The sequence below is a fragment of the Erigeron canadensis genome, chromosome 7 (genome assembly GCF_010389155.1).
Source record: "Erigeron canadensis isolate Cc75 chromosome 7, C_canadensis_v1, whole genome shotgun sequence".
NCBI classification, from domain to species: Eukaryota; Viridiplantae; Streptophyta; class Magnoliopsida; order Asterales; family Asteraceae; genus Erigeron; species Erigeron canadensis.
In genome coordinates this window covers 11,098,263-11,115,626 of record NC_057767.1, presented here as the reverse complement: position 1 = coordinate 11,115,626, position 17,364 = coordinate 11,098,263, and the positions used below count along the sequence as shown (strand labels likewise).

General features: G+C 33.1%; 2 protein-coding genes and 1 long non-coding RNA gene across 4 annotated transcripts; all 3 read left to right on the top strand.

Annotated features, from left to right (window-relative positions):
• Positions 1 to 3,345: 3,345 nt before the first annotated feature.
• LOC122607966 (G-type lectin S-receptor-like serine/threonine-protein kinase SD1-1) lies at positions 3,346 to 8,377 on the top strand. Of its 2 annotated transcripts, XM_043781050.1 has the most exons (7): positions 3,346 to 4,704; positions 5,297 to 5,416; positions 6,276 to 6,436; positions 6,944 to 7,154; positions 7,283 to 7,526; positions 7,631 to 7,781; positions 7,895 to 8,377. In XM_043781050.1, exons 1-7 carry the CDS (start codon positions 3,429 to 3,431, stop codon positions 8,183 to 8,185), a joined length of 2,454 nt encoding a protein of 817 aa, XP_043636985.1. In that variant the 5' UTR covers positions 3,346 to 3,428; the 3' UTR covers positions 8,186 to 8,377. The 2 variants fall into 2 exon arrangements, with proteins under 2 accessions (XP_043636985.1, XP_043636986.1); XM_043781051.1 differs by lacking the exons at positions 3,346 to 4,704; positions 5,297 to 5,416; positions 6,276 to 6,436 and adding an exon at positions 6,471 to 6,553.
• Positions 8,378 to 11,939: 3,562 nt separating this feature from the next.
• Positions 11,940 to 12,803, top strand: LOC122608190. The gene is made up of 2 exons (XR_006325183.1): positions 11,940 to 12,289; positions 12,367 to 12,803. It is a non-coding gene; the product is annotated as an uncharacterized LOC122608190 (long non-coding RNA).
• A 2,365-nt stretch (positions 12,804 to 15,168) lies between these two features.
• Positions 15,169 to 17,095, top strand: LOC122607522 (cytochrome P450 81Q32-like). Its single transcript, XM_043780511.1, has 2 exons — positions 15,169 to 16,153; positions 16,352 to 17,095. Exons 1-2 carry the CDS (start codon positions 15,260 to 15,262, stop codon positions 16,970 to 16,972), a joined length of 1,515 nt encoding a protein of 504 aa, XP_043636446.1. The 5' UTR covers positions 15,169 to 15,259; the 3' UTR covers positions 16,973 to 17,095.
• Positions 17,096 to 17,364: the final 269 nt, after the last annotated feature.

Here is a 17,364-nt window from a genome sequence, read left to right as displayed (position 1 = left end):
CTAACTTCTTGTGCTTCTTGTTACCATGCACAATGATGTTATATACAATAAGTTGGTATTATTTACATAATCTTGCATATAAAGTGGGTCATTATGAATTTTATGCCAATCGTTAGAGTACCTTTAAAGCGTCAAGCTAAAACTTTGCTAAAAGTACAACAAGTTCGTGGATTTATCCATGACGGATAAGTGTACGCATTATCCGTATGTGACCCGCAAACAGTTACACATTTATATCTATATTGTATCAAAGGATAAAATTTATTAAAATTACCTGTCAATCGCTGTTGAGTATCCACAGGTTACGGGTTTTTTGTTATCCGTTGTCATCCCTACTCAAAAGTGATAAAACTTTCAAAAATGCAAGCAAGATTTTTGAAGAAAAAAAAATTAATAAATTTTAAGTCACCTCTAACAATCTAAGATATTCTTAACATTTGGTCTCACTGGTTCAATTTTGATTTGAAGAGGATGCACTTTTACAATTCAGTAACATGAGTAACATGTTAGAAATAAAAATAGTAATGTATAATTGTTGACGCAGCGAGAAAAAAAGATAAATAATTGATTCTGTTGATTCTAAGAATACCCAAAAACAATTTTTCTAATAATCATTGATTCGAATAAAATACCGATAATTAGAAAATTTCACACACTAAACACACACATGTGTATATAGAGGAAAGGAAAAACTTTTCATATCATATCAAAACTTCTTACTAACACATATTAAATCCCAATTTATAGTGGAAAAAGAAACCAAAACATTTAATATACTAAATTAAGTAGAGGAAATTAAAAAGTCATGGATGTTCCCACATCAATCTAGATGTTTCCGTATCATTCTCCCCTTCTTTGAACAAACTCGGCCTCGAGTTTTGCTTGCCCCATCGAAACCACTAGGATCGAATAAAACCACCTTGGACTCCTCGTGATTATATTGGCTCATGTATTCATCACAACTAAGTATAAATTGGGTTCCATTTTGGCTTGTTGGTAATTAGCTTACACCATTAAAATGAATATCTTCATTCTTAATGACAAAAACTGATAAGTTTTTCACATCGAATTCAAGGACCATAATTAATGATCCATTACTTTCATACTTTCCAATAACAACTTTTTTACTAGCACACACCGTAACAGCTTTTGTTTTAATCACATCTATCACCATCGACTTTTGATCTTCATGAAAACGTGTCTTTTCCTTCACACACGAAATCATCATAACACTTTCCACCATCCTTGAAACCAGGGGATACCAAACCAAAGTAGATACACAAAAATAATATTTGATAAAACTACGATTTATGCACCCATAACATGACGTGATAGCTAAACCGGTGTTTCTAATAGAGTTGTTGATGCTTTGAGTAGGAGAAGTAATCTACTTGTAGCTATGAGAGTTGATGTTCCGGGTTTAGATGAAATTTGTGAGCAGCTCATTACTGATCCATATTTTTCAGTTGTTATGCAGGATGTGCAATCTGGGCAGAAATCAGATTTTCTGATACATGATGCTTTCTTTTCAAGGGCAATCAATTTTGTATTCCTGATTCTAATCTTCGCTTAAAGATCATTAAGGAATTACATGGTGAAGGGCATGTTGGTCGTGATCGTACTTTACAGTTGGTGCATGCTTTTTATTTCTGGCCTACTATGAGGAAAGAAATTGATCGTTATGTCAAATGGTGTCGTATTTGTCAAGTTTCTAAAGGAACAACTACTAATGTCGGTCTTTATATGCCTTTTCCTATTCCTTCACAAACATGGGTTGCTATTAGCATGGATTTTGTATTGGGGTTGCCTCGTACTCAGAGACATAATGATTCTATATTTGTTGTTGTTGATCGGTTTTCAAAGATGGTTCATTTTAATTATCCCTTAATTGCAAGAAGACAACTGATGTTGTTAATGTTGCACAACTTTTCTTTCGTGATGTGTATCAATTGCATGGTTTGCTTACTTCTATTGTGATCGAGATACCCGGTTTTTGAGTCACTTATGGCGTAGTTTATGGAAGATGGTGAATACTCAGCTCAAATTCAGTAGTGCTTATCACCCACAAACTGATGGGCAAACCGAAGTTGTTAATCGATCACTTGGTAATTTATTGAGGTGTTTAGTTGGTGATCATGTCAAGGCATGGGATCAGAAATTGTGTCAAGCTGAGTTTGCTCATAATCATGCTATGAATTGAAGTACTGGTTTCAGTCCATTTCAGGTTGTTTATTCATCTCAGCCCAGAGGACCACTTAACTTGATGTCACTTTCAGTTTCTGGTTCTATTCCAAAGAAGGTCCAAGATTTTGTAGAGGGGTTACATGAAGTTCACAAGACTGTCTATGACAATTTGAATCAAGCCAATGCAAAGTACAAATAAGCTGCAGACAAAAAGCGTAGGCATGTTGATTTTGAGGAAGGAGATTTTGTTTGGGTTGTTTTAACTAAAGATCGTTTTTCAATTAGAGAATACAACAAGCTGTCAGCCAAGAAGATTGGACCTGTTGAAATTGTGCAGAAGATTTATCCCAATGCTTATCGTCTAAAGCTGCCTAGCCATATTCGTTGTTCAGATGTGTTTAATGTGAATCATTTGTTGCCTTATCATGGTGAGTCTTCAGATGATGATCCTGGTGTGAATTCGAGGGAGAATTTTGTCTACCCAGGAGGGAATGATGCAGGCCCAGACCCAAGTATTGAATATCAGGATGATGCAGGCCCTTTTGTAGTTAGAAGGTGAAGACAAAAAGATGTCTTCACTAAAATGGTCATAACTTTTGCTACAGAGCTCCGATTTCAACATATGACCACTCGAAACGACCATTAGAAAGAGGAGCATCAAGTTGCAAACCGCTAAGGGTCAGTCTTCGGGCCCAAAAACGCCATTTTCTAGGAGTTATGGACCTTTTTATTAGTTTTTCGGTGTTTTTTGGACTTTGAAATTGTAATAACTTTCGGCCCGCTTGTCTTTCAGGGCCCATTCGAATTTTGCAGCTTTATTTATACCTTTGTAATCATAGGGAAGGGATCAGTTTTCAGATAATCAAAAAATCATTTTTTCCCCTAATCACATGCGTGTGTTTTAGTGTAAAATTCCTAAATTTCGGTATTCTTTTAGAATCAACGAATTTTAGAAGAATTGTTTTCTGGGTATTCTTTGAATCAACGGAATCAATTATTTATCCTAAATTTCCGTCTGCGTCAATTGTATATTAATCTTACATTTTATAGTGAATATAGAAAGTGAAAGGGATTAAACGTAAATTGTAGTTGTTAGTATAAGTCCTTTTTCATCTAGAATTGTAGTCAAGTCTTTCACCTTACACACACACACATATCCTCCCAATCTCTATCTTATTTGTTCCGAGAAACACAATATTCATCAATTACATTGAATTTCTTGTTATAAAAAGATACCTATCAGTATGCAAATATTTTCTTTGTTGGTATTTGTCTCCACAATCTTTACTTTCATCTTAACCTCAATATTAGCCATAAGCACAATTGCTCCAAACCAAAACATAAGTGATGGCCAAACCATTACTTCAGATGATGAAACCTTCAAAATGGGCTTTTTCAGTCCAAATAATAATTCAAGGAACCGGTATTTTGGTATATGGTACAACAAGATTCCCGTCAAGACGGTTGTATGGGTAGCCAATAGAGATACTCCGATTCTTGACAATTCAGGTGTGCTGCTACTTAATGATAACGGAGCTCTGGTGCTCGTTAATCGTACTAGTCGCGTATTCTGGTCATCAAACTCGTCCGTAACACGAGGAAATGATCAAGTAGCCCAACTTCTAGATACAGGAAATCTAGTGATCCGAAATAGAAACAATATGGATCCCGAGAATTACTTGTGGCAAAGTTTTGATCACATGGGTGACACATGCCTGCCTGGGGTGAAGTTCGGGAAGGATTTTGTTCGAGGTATAGATAATTATTTTAATTCATGGAAGAGCGTCGAGGATCCTTCAAGAGGCGAGTACACATTTCGGTTTGATTCTAATGGTTACCCGCAAGTTTATTTGAGAAAAGGTTCTCAAGTGACGCATAGAAACGGGCCGTGGAATGGGTTGAGGTTTAGTGGTAGCCCGAATTTGAAACAGAATGATATTTATAGCTTCGAATATGAGTTTAACGAAAAGGAAGTTTATTACAAATATGAGATGCTTAATAAATCTGTTGTGTCAAGGATGATTATAACTCCAGATGGGTTTATACAACGGCGTATTTGGGTCGAGCGAACTCAAGAGTGGGTGCTTTATGTGACTGTGCAAGTGGATGATTGTGATCGGTATGGATTATGTGGTCCAAATGGCATTTGTGATATTAACGAGTCTCCAGCTTGTGGGTGTTGGAGTGGGTTTGAGCCGAGATTTAAAGAGGAGTGGGGAAGGGCAGATTGGTCAAACGGGTGTGTGAGGAAAGTTGAGATGAACTGTTTGGGAGGCGATGGATTTGTGAAGTTTTCGAATGTGAAGTTGCCAGATGCACAAAAGGCGTGGTATAACGTCAGTATGAATCTTAAAGAATGCGAGAATGAATGTCTGAAGAACTGTAATTGTACAGCTTATGCAAGTTTAGATGTTAGGACCCGAACGGGATGTTTGATTTGGTCAGGGGATCTGGTTGATATCAGAATGTATGCTGAAAATGGGCAAGATATGTATGTTCGAATGGCTGCTGCAGAATTACGTAAGATCACCATTAATTTCATCCTATTCCAACCTAGTCAATGTGGCAAAAATGGGTGAAATTCTCGCCGCCGCCGCCACCACCACTAACGCCCTTCTTCCTGCTGCCTCACCACCACCACCACCACCACCATGGCGCAGCCATGACGGCTACCGGCGGATCCCGTACATACCGTATCCAAACACCACCATTTGGATTGTCCGCCCATCAAATCCAAAACATTTTTTAAATGCCCATCCAGCTTCCAACCCCTTTATACATTCCCTTGACGTCTACGCTCGTACCGTATCTATCCGTTGTCACCACATAACCTATGGAAAATTTTCTATTATTTTTTTGAAATATATATATATATTTTTTTAATGGGTTTTTATTAAAAAAAAATTTAAAAGAAAAATTAAAAAACATACCAACAATGGGAGAGGGGGGAAAATGTCTGGTTCACATTTGTCGTCACGTCCGGTTGAAAATAAGTGTTGCTTTAATAACCGACCCCTATTTGTAAATTATGTATATATGTGTGTGTGACATTCATTAAAATTTTATAATATGTAATAATTCCAAATATTATTAACTTTGAAATATGCAACAGATAGGAATGCTAAATCAAAAAGAAGAGTGAGGATCATAGTCATTCCTGTAGCCGTGGGTTTGACGGTGCTACTCGGCATATTCCTGTATGTTTATAGGAGGATGAAGCTGAAGAAGAAAGGTAAGGCAGGGCAGGAACCGAATACCTAAACTCGTATTTAGTTGTGAAAAATTAATTATTTTTAGTTTTTTATTTTTAATTTCAAGAAAATTACAGGAGTTTCCATCTCTATAAAACAAATAGAAAATTTTAAAAACGTGTTAAAACAAGAAAAATGTTGTTTTTATTTTTCATATTACAAAACTTGTTCTAATATATTTAGTTAGTGGAAGGTTAGGGGTGGGGGAGAGGTGATGGGGTCAGAGACGGAGGCAAGATAATATAATTTAAAGTTTAGAATTTTCCATATAAATGTGAATACTTAGAATAACTATGGTTTTAAGTATTAGTCTACTTCTATTAATTATTTGGAATAAAATAAAAAGATTGATGAGAAGTTTCCTCATGTTCAAAAACTTTGACTATTAAACCATTTGACCCACCTCCATAAATGCTTAATCATCATGATGTAATTTATGCTGCATGGTATCTTTTCGGTATATAAGATTAAAAAGTTCTTACCTATTTACTTTCTTTTTAACATGCTTGATCGGTTAGATATTGAACAGAGTCGACGGGCTTCTAGTTTGTGGGCCATATTTAATGGTTTTATCATTCATTTTTAATGATTAGATAAAGAATGGTTAGCACTTGTTTGTTAATCATATTACTTAATCTAGAAGAATAGAATTAGGATTATCTCTTTTTATCCTACAAAAATATAATGCTTAGCTTTCACCGTTTCTAAAGTTTATTTTATCTGTGTTAATAAAATTCTTCTACTCTCAGATCCGGATAGGCGTTTACTTATGTTTTCGTTGTGCGTCACTGACCTTTCTTTGGTCTACCCAATACTAAGGTCTCAATTTTTCTTTTATAGGCTTAAGTAGTATTGTTCGTGATACAAAAATTGGGAAAGAGAAGGAGGAGGGGGAAGACTGGGAACTGCCATTGTTTGACTTCAACACAATTGCCAATGCAACAAAAAACTTTTCACATTGCTGTAAGCTCGGTGAAGGTGGTTATGGGCCTGTCTACAAGGTAATACTAGTCATAATAACAGCATAAAGGCATTTATGTTTTGGTAGGTTGATAGGAACTGCTTGATCCCATGTATTGAATTGGTACCCACTTAACCCCACCAGGGATAGTATCAAGGTAAGTCAACTATTTAAATTCAATTTACAAGATTCGAACTCAGGTTGCTAATGCATCTATGTTCTATGATCAAAGATCTGCAATCTCATAGAGAATTACCATCACTACTCATATAGAATTACCAGGGATATAACATACAAGTTTCTTTTTTTTCGGAATGGTTTCAAATTAAAAAAAAAAAAAGTAACTTACTATTAACCATATAGAGTTAAACCTCCATAAATTAATATTCGATAAATCAATAACTCGATAATATTAATAATTTGTTGAGACCCAAATTAAGAGAACTAATTGAAATTAACACTCGATAAATTAATAACTCGATAGGTAAATAAAATATTTCAATCCCAATACTACTAATTTATAGAGGTTTCACTGTATAACTTGCAGGGAATGCTGGAGGAAGGGAAAGAAGTAGCCGTGAAGCGGCACTCAAGACAATCAAAACAAGGATTAGATGAGTTCAAGAATGAAGTTCAGTGTATCGCCAAACTTCAACACCGAAATCTTGTGAAGCTTTTAGGATGCTGCATCGAGGGATGGGAGAGAATGTTGATCTACGAATACGTGCCAAACCTAAGCTTGAATTATTATATTTTTGGTCTGGTTTTATATATGGAGATTATTTCCAAATTTTCTCTTGATTCTTATTTCATATTTTCCTAATAGTAGTTTAAAGTAAGACACTAAACACTTACAACAATCTGGCTTGGTATATATGTTATGCAGACGAAGATCAAGGAGAAAGAAAATTACTAGACTGGTCGGACCGTTACAACATTATCGCTGGGATAGCAAGGGGGCTTCTCTATCTTCACCAAGACTCCAGACTAAGAATCATTCATAGAGATCTAAAAGCTAGCAACATATTGCTAGATAAAGATATGAATCCGAAAATATCAGATTTCGGTTTGGCAAGAAGTATGGAAGGAAGTACCACTAAGGCAAATACAGATAGAGTAATGGGAACCTAGTAAGAATTTCTATATATCAACATTGATCATTAAAGAATTTCATATATATATAAGAAAATGTTTAACTGATAGATTAATTGAACCATTCATTTCCTGTATGTAGCGGCTACATGGCACCCGAGTACTCAATTGATGGAATATACTCAATTAAATCTGATGTATTTAGCTTTGGTGTATTGGTGCTAGAGATAGTAAGCGGAAAGAAAAATCGAGGATTTCATCATACGAATCACGATCTTAATCTTCTTGGACATGTAAGTAATTTCAAATGTTACTCAATCAAAACACAAGTCTCTACTTCAAGATATATACTTGGAGTAGTAACTAACAAACATTTCATTTCATTTATATACTCGTCATTGCTCAGGCGTGGAGGTTGTATCAGGACGGGATGCAATTGGAACTTATAGATGGGACTATCAAGGATTCCTATTCACGGTCGCAAGTGAATCGAGCAATTCATATTGGTTTACTATGTGTGCAAAAGTATCCTGAGGACAGGCCAAACATGCCAATGGTGGTTCTTATGCTATCTAGTGAAATTCCATTGCCGGAACCTGAACAACCCGGTTTTTTTACAGAAAGGAGACCACAAGATGGAAGATCTTCATCCAGCTCATACAACCACTTAAGTACCACATATATTCAACCTAGATAGTATTTCGTTTTTTATACGTAAATAGTTGCGTATGATATCATCTACACAATCACGGTATTAAACATGTCAGCAAACATTTTCTAAATGCTCTTTGTAATGCTAGTGTTAAATTCAGAGAACGAGTGTAGATAAGATCGAGGATGCATATGACATGAAGGTCTTTCCCACATTTGTTGGGTGAATTAACAAGGATTTTTCGAGAGTCTTGAGTTTCATCTTATATTCATGCGTGTAATTTAAGAGTACGGGTAAAATAAAATGTGGTTCTAAAAAAAATTAAACATTTTAAAAGAATTAATGTGATATTAGTATCAAAAAATTTAGAATATACAAAACAATATAATTACGTCCAATTCCATCCAATATTAGGATTCCTGTGCTTACTTTGAAAGAAAGATATGGAGTAGAGATGGCTTCTAAATTACTCGTAAAATTAAAACTGTTTGTGGATTAATGATTTGTAAGACAAACACTACAAGAAAAATGAGCAAATGTAACAAAAACTTTTAGGGAGGACAAAATGTCCTCGCAAAAAGTTACTAAAAGACAAAAAAATACGGGAAAGTTGATTTTTTTGTTTGACCAAAATTATAGCGAGAACAGTCCTAGCAACAACTCAAAAATATTTTTGTTTTGAATTTTTTCTATAAGAGTCAAAGTCAAACTGAAAAAAAGATTGAAGGTAGTTTGACTAAAACTTTTGGCGAAGACCGTCCTCCCTAAAGATTTTTTTCAAAAAAAGTTAAAATGTTTTCGTATTATTTTGAAATTTTAATTCCCTCAAATAATTAAAAATTATCGGTTTAACACTATTGCGAGGACTGTCCTCGCTATAACTTTTTTTAAAAAATGAAATGTACTTGTATTTTCTTTTAATTTCAATTCCCGCTAAATAATTAAAAATACCCGCTTTAATCTATTGCGAGGACCGTCCTCGCTAAATGTTTTTAAAAAAAAATAATACCAATTTGTTTTTGTATTCTTTTAAAATTTCAATTCCCTCCATACCAAAAAAATTCCCGGTTAAGCTCTTGCGGGGAGGGTCCTCCCTAAAAGTTTTAATTTTTTATTTATTTATAAAACATGTATTTTTAATTATCTTAATTTATTTACAAAAACAAAGTAGTTTACTTACACATATATAGGTTATTACCAACATTATTTTATTTTTTTTTCATTTAGTGGAAAACAAACTATAAAATACGAAATTAGAAAGAATTACTATATTAGAGAAATAGAGCTAAAAAATCAAACAAATACATTTGAAAAAATAAATAAAATACGAAAAAATTTATTTACAATAGAATGGTATATATAATAATGTTTGAAAGATTTTTAAGGATATATACCTTTAAAAAGATTCATCTTATTAAAATACTTTTTAAGTTTTTATACATTTTTCTTAATTAATGACATGTATTAATTTTAAAAAATATATATATATTACACTAATAAAATGAAATTAAGTTTCAAATTTTAAATTCTATCATATATATGAATTAATATAATACTACATTATTAAAAAATATAATCTGAAAGAAACAAATTAGTCCCAATTGAATTTGAAATAAAGGTATTAAGCTCGAATAAGTGATTAAGAAATATAGTAGTACCGAATGAATTCGAAAGAGACATATTAGTCCCGAATAATGAGAAAGAATCATAGTGGGTCCATCAGACCCAGATAGATACGAAATAAACATATTAATCCCGATTTAACTCGAAAGAATCATGTTGGGCCCATCAGGCCCAAATAGATTCAAAAGAAACATATTAGTTCCGATTGATATCGAAAAAAGGTATTGAACCCGAATAGGTGAGTAAGAAATGTAGTAGTCCCGAATGAATTCGAAAGAGACATATTAGTCCCGAATGATGAGAAAGAATCATATTGCGCCCATTAGGCCCAAATAGATACGAAAAAAACATATTAATCCCGATTGAACTCGAAAGAATCATATTGGGCGCATCAGGCCCAAATAGATATGAAGGAAACATATTAATCCCGATTGAACTCAAAAGAATCATGTTGGGCCCATCAGACCCAGATAGATTCAAAAGAAACATATTAGTCCTGATTGAATTCGAAAGAAAGGTACTAAGCTTGAATAAGTGAGTAAGAAATATAGTAGTCCCGAATAAATTCGAAAGACATATATTAGTCCCGAATGATGAGAAAGAATCATGTTGGCTCCATCAAGCCCATATACATTCGAAAGAAACTTATTAGTCCTGACTGAATTCGAAAAGAAGGTATTGAACCCGAATAAGTGAGTAAGAAATATATTAGTCCCGAATGAATTCGAAAGACACGTATTAGTCCCAAATGATGAGAAAGAATCATACTGGGCCCATCTGGCCCAAATAGATACGAAAGAAACATATTAGTCCCCATTGAATTCGAAAGAAAGATATTGAACCCGAATAAGTGAGTAAGAAATATATTAGTCCCGAATAAATTTGAAATAAACATAATAGTCCCGAATGAATCCGAAGGGAACATATTAGTACCGAGTGAATTTAATCAATAGTTTTGTATATATAAAAAAAGTCTATTTTTATTTAGAAATTAAAGATATATACATTAATATAAAGACGAATATCTTTATCTGTACTAAAAGACAACTGATCCAATAACTTATTGACCAATCACATCGCTCAATTTTATCAAATTGATTTTCGCTGATGTCATCATTTAGATTTCTACATGAATTATAAAGCTAAATAAATAAATTACTCCGTATATAAATTAATCGAGTAGCTAAGCTAGCTATAAAAGTGATTATCAAATTGACTTTTTTTATTTTTCATCACAAATTTACACTTTTTAATTCAATGACTCTAATATAATAAATAAAGAATAATAATTAATATATTTCTAATAGAATAACATCTAATATATATTCAATAAAATAATATCTAATGTATATTGTTATATAAACATAAAAATAATTAATTAAAAATAAATAAATATAATGTAAGTATACTAAAATTTTAAAGTAACTATAAAATTATTATTATTTTTTTTTAAAAGTTTTTTAGTAATTGTCATGACATATATAAGAAAAATAAAGCATTTAAAATTTGATGAGCATATTATGATTTTATATAATTCAAATATCGTTAAGTATTTCACAATAAACATCTTTGGTGAATATATTTTAAAAAGTATTTCAATACAAAACTCAAAGTTTTAATATATGTACCAAAAATAATAAACTAAATTTTAAACCCCATGTTAGCCCGTGTATTAGACACGGGTCTAAAATCTAGTAATAAACTAAAAGTTAATCAATAGTTTTTATACATAAAAAATTGAAAATAAATTAATAATAATAATAATAAAGTAAACGCATATTTTTTAAAGAAATATACTCCCCCGTCCCATTTTAATTGTCACGTTGACCAACTTTGACCGTAAATAACTTTGTTTGTACTATATGTTAGTTGATGAAACTTATATGGACGAAAAATACATTAAAAACCCAATCCATTCATATATTTTATACCAAGTGCTACATAACACAAATAAAGTTATTTACGGTTAAAGTTGATCAACGTAACAATTAAAATGGGACGGAGGGAGTATATATATACCATTTTGTTAAAATAATAAATCCCCCATTTTTACCCCAAAATTAAAAACACATCAAATTTATAAATCCCTCAATTTTTTTCCCAAAAAATTTGAAAACCCCTCCACTTTTATACCAAAAGAATTTGAACCTTCTAATACCCAAAAAACCCAACACCACAGATTCACTCCTCTTATCATCTTATATTTCTTTCTCTCTAATACCCACCCCTCTTGATATTCTCTAACACACATTCAATCCCACGCCAAAAAATCCGCCAGATAATTTGACTGCCGCCGGAAAACATCCCCGCCACCAGAAAACTCCATCGCCGACCGCCGGGAAATTCCACATAACCCACATCACCCGCTGGAAAACACCCTCCTCTCTTTTTCTTTTTTTCTTTTCCCGTTTTTTCTTCTCTCCCTTTCTTCATCCGCCGGAAAATTCCACATCACCCGCCGGCCTCCACCATCAACACCACTGTCGGTTAGCACGTCCACCAGCATTACCTTAGTTTTTTATCAACGTAAGTTTCTTTTTCTTATGTAGTATATAAATTAGTTAGTTTTTTTACTAAATTTGTTATCTTTGTTACTTTTGTAGTAACAACTGCCAAACACCACCACAAGCAACTACCACTGCCGTCGCTGCTTACCCTTCACCGCGGCTGCTACTCTCAACCACTGCTGCTTGCCTTCCACCGGCGTTGCTACCCTCAACCGCCGCCGCTGTTTTATTTATATTTCTTGGTATGAACCAATCTAGATTCTCCAGGTGTAAAAATTTGACAAGAAATTTGGTGACCTGAAACATTCCGGTAGAAACTGTACGTAATTACTTTTTTTTTGCTTTTTCGCTTTTTTAGCGGTTGAACTACAAGGATGAAAGATTGCTACAAATGAGGTGGTGTAAGATTGCAAATATGTATGTATTGTATATTTGTATGTAGATACTGTAACTATATATTGTATGGGTAAATATATTTTGTTGTTTAATTTTGGACAAAGTTTTTGAGTTTTAGTTATTGTTTGTTTATTGTTTATGTCGATGTTGTGTATGGTGTTGTGGTGCTTTGATGATATTGTAATTGTTGTGTTTATAAATTCTTAAAACGGAAACATAAAGTTGACCGGGGAAATTCTTGCCGGAAAAGTTCTGGTCGGAAACTGCAATTGCAGTATAATTTAGCTAAATATGACACTTTTTTAGCAAGGACTGTCCTTGCGAAATGTTATTGCGAGGACATAAAATTTAGTTCTCAACTATGCACTGTAGCGATATAACATGTATATACGTATTTATTAATTTGTAATACATATAAATCTTCATTTATACATATAAAATAAGATTTACAAAAATAAATGTATTTTACTTATAGGGACGACTTTCCTCGCAAAAAATTAATTTTCATTTTTTTTTATTTTCTTTTTTGTTGGTCAATGTTTTCGCTATAAGCATAAAAAGTTCTCGCTAAATACTTCTTGCGAGAAGACTTTCGCAACAAATTTATTGCGAGGACAAGTCCTCGCGAAAGAGTTATTGCGAAGACAAATGGACATTTCCCTAAAAACCATTTTTGTTGTAGTGAAAGGTGCCACTAGCCAAACATACTGGCCAGTATATGTTAGTGGGATGAAAAAGTTACAACACAACTTCGAAGGTTTGGTGAGTTACACGATAAGCACGCTGGTGTACACTTAATTTTACAATGCTCTAGTGTACATTTGAAACCTTCCGAAAAACTAACATCAACATTGATATATTGTGGTTTTTTTTTCTTTTGTTATTATTGTATATATATATATATATGAAAAGAAATTGGCACGATGTGGATAAAAAAAATAAATAAATTTTACTGATTAATTCTTCACGTACTTTATCTTTATATGTAACAAATATAGGGGTTTCAAGTTTGATGCATCACAGAAAAAACCAATGGCTTTTCGTTTTGATTTTCCAAAAACAGAAAGTTATGATTCAGTTTTCAATTTATATGAACATCTGAACCAACAAAATCGAAACATTATATTGTTTACTTTATTTTATATTTATATCATTTAACTAATTTAATAAACATAGATTGTTAAAAATGTTATCAAATGGTGATATTGTCATATTTATAATTTTTATCTTTTCATATAAAAAATATCTTTTATTTACATATCAAAAGATATTGACGATGTAAAACAAAGTACTTATAAAAGTTATAATTATAACCAATATTTATTATGTTATATGATAATAAAAATGTATAAAGTCATAATTTGAAATAAGAAAAAAAAATCAAAAAAGTGATTTAAAAAATATAAAATAAAGTTAAAAATTATTTTTCATAGTTATATGATTAAATTTTTATAATTATAAAAATTTTATGACATCAGCATCTTGATCTTATGGATTTAGTTAAAATAGTCAAAAGTTTAAACTTTTTCATATTTTGTAATAAAAGGTGTAGATTAAAGATAATGTTTTATTTTAAACTATTTAATGTCTTGTTAAAACTATAAGAAATTTTAAAATATTTGCGGAGGATAAGGTGAGGAAGATGTACATGGTAGTGAGTATGAATCGGTTTGGTTTGGTTCGGTTTTTGTCTAAAACTGAAACCAAAACCGATCCATTCGATTTTTAGAAAACCAAAACCATTGGATTCGGTTTTTGTTCGGTTCGGTTTCTCGGTTTTCCGGTTCGGTTTGGTTCGGTTTTGGTTTTTTTTCGGTTTTTTAATAAATTTCGTTTTTTAAGTTTTTTTTAAATATTATGTTATAAATTTAACTTTTAATTGTTAAGAAAAAATATGATATAAAAATTCAAATACATAGAAGCTTTTTATTTAAGTAATTATATATTTTAGGTGTTAAAATTTGTATAATTTTATAAAACGAATTGTTTTTACTGCACGTTTTTATTAAAAAATATACAATTTGTATTGATTTGTACAATAAAAAGATAAAAAGATTAAATTATTAACATATTTATAAATTATAAGTAATAAATATAAATGTAATATGATATAAAAATAAAATAAATTAAAATATATTTAGTTCGGTTCGGTTCGGTTTTGATCAGTTTTTTGGCATATGAAACCGAAAATCGAACCGATCCGTTTGGTTTTTAGAAAACGAAAACCAAACCAATAAATTTCGTTTGGTTTTCGGTTTTTTCGGTTTGGTTTTGTCGATTTTTTTCGGTTTTTGCTCACCCCTAGTACATGGGATGGGTGTTGTTTGGAGATGTTGTTGGACGGTAGGGATGATAAAGAAGGTGTTTACCGATTAGAGAAGCCTTACCCATCAGTCAAGTCAATGATTATCGAGATATAAAAAAAAAAACAAGAATTAGAGAATGAGTCAAAAAGATAGAAAAAACCAACCGTTGGTCCATTATTGTATGTATACAAAAATATTGAATATCATATCACTGTCCTAACATTTCAACAAAAAATTAGTAACTTCCAACATCATAACACACATACATACACTCATTTCTTCGACAAATGGAGGTCCCCAGTGTATACATCTCCCTCATAATAATCCTGTTATTTTCCTATCTCCTCGCCACCCATTTTGGTCGTAAAGCAACCAACCTTCCACCAACTATCTTCCCATCCCTTCCCATAATTGGCCACCTTTACCTTTTCAAGCGACCGATATATCGAACCCTAGCCAAGCTCGCTTCCAAATATGGTCCTATTCTTCTTCTCCAATTCGGCTCTCGTCGTGTTGTAGTAGTCTCATCCCCATCCGCGGTGGAAGAATGTTTCACAAAAAATGACATCATCTTTGCAAACCGTCCCAAAATGCTCTTTGGAAAGATCATAGGCGTAAACTACACTAGTGTTGCATGGGCATCTTATGGAGATAATTGGCGCAACCTTCGACGTATAGCTTCGATTGAAATACTATCACTCCATCGTCTTAACGAGTTTCATGACATCCGTGTTGAAGAAGCCAAACTCCTAAACCGTAAATTGCTACTTAACTCATCGTCACAAGTGGCGGTAAAGTTGGCTTTCTATGAACTTACATTGAACATCATGATGATAATGATATCTGGGAAGAGGTATTTTGGTGGTGAGAACCCGGAATTGGTGGAAGAAGGGAACCAATTTTTGGAAATGCTAGCTGAAACGTTTGTGCTAGCTGCGGCGACGAATATTGGTGATTACTTGCCGTTTTTGAGTTGGTTTGGAGTCAAGGGTTTAGAGAAAAGGTTGATCAAGTTACAAGAAAAAAGAGATGTTTTCTTTCAAGGGTTGATTGAGCAACTTAGGAATAGTAAAGGGACTGAAAGTGGAAATAAGAGGAAGACGATGATTGAAGTATTATTAGCCTTGCAAGAATCCGAACCTGAATATTATACTGATGCTATGATTCGAAGCTTTGTGCTGGTAAGATCCTTAATTATTATATATGTTTAATTTTTATACCATTCCGTGATTAATAACGAACAATTTATTTTATTTATTTTTTTAAAAAAAATCTATGTCAAAATTTTAATGACTCAATCAAGTTAGATTTGGTTTATGGCCGGGTCAGTTATATCCGTGTGACATCTAAGCAAATTACTCCTACATATATATGATCAGGCTTTACTAGCAGCTGGAAGTGATACATCAGCCACAACTATGGAATGGGTTATGTCACTTTTGCTAAACCACCCACAAGTTCTAAAAAAGGCACAGGACGAAATCGATAGAGTCGTTGGCAACAATCGTCTTGTTGATGAAACAGACATGGCTAATTTACCTTACCTTCGTTGTATCATAAATGAGACACTACGATTAAATCCGGCGGGCCCGTTACTAGTTCCACACGAGGCGTCAAAGGATTGTGTTGTTGGTGGCTATAACATCCCAAGCGGGACGATGCTACTTGTCAATCTATGGGCCATACATCATGATCCGATGGTTTGGACCGACCCTGAAATCTTTAAACCGGAAAGGTTTGAAGGGCTGGATGGGACCCGAGATGGATTTAAGCTAATGCCATTTGGGTCAGGACGGAGGAGTTGTCCTGGAGAAGGGTTGGCGGTCCGTGTGGTTGGGATGACTTTAGGTTCACTTATCCAATGTTTTAATTGGGAACGGATGAGTCAAGAATTGGTCGATATGACTGAAGGTACGGCGGTCACTATGCCTAAGGCTATACCGTTGATCGCCAAGTATAAACCGAGGCCAGAGATGATGAATCTGTTGTCCCAACTTTAAGTTAAATGGAGGACACTCATCTTTTTGTTCCAAAACAAAATTGGTGATGATTCATGTTTCACTGTTTCCAGCCTTTGTGGTGTTTTATTGGATTACAAATACAAATATATGTATGATTTTATATCGTTTTAAACTCGAAAACTATAAAATATATATAAGTATATATAAATATAGTAGTATTACAACAGCAGTGTAACATGTCTTGATACAATTCAAGAGTAATTTACTCATTTGTGACTTATTCAGTCGCATCCTTCCTGTTGATGGGTCAAAGTAAATTTTCAGGTGATGTACATAAAGACCAGGTATAAAGGCAGTTTTGTGATGACAAAGGTCGGGTATGGGTCGGGTTTAAGTAATCCCATACCCGGATGTCACACCCGCACCCAGAC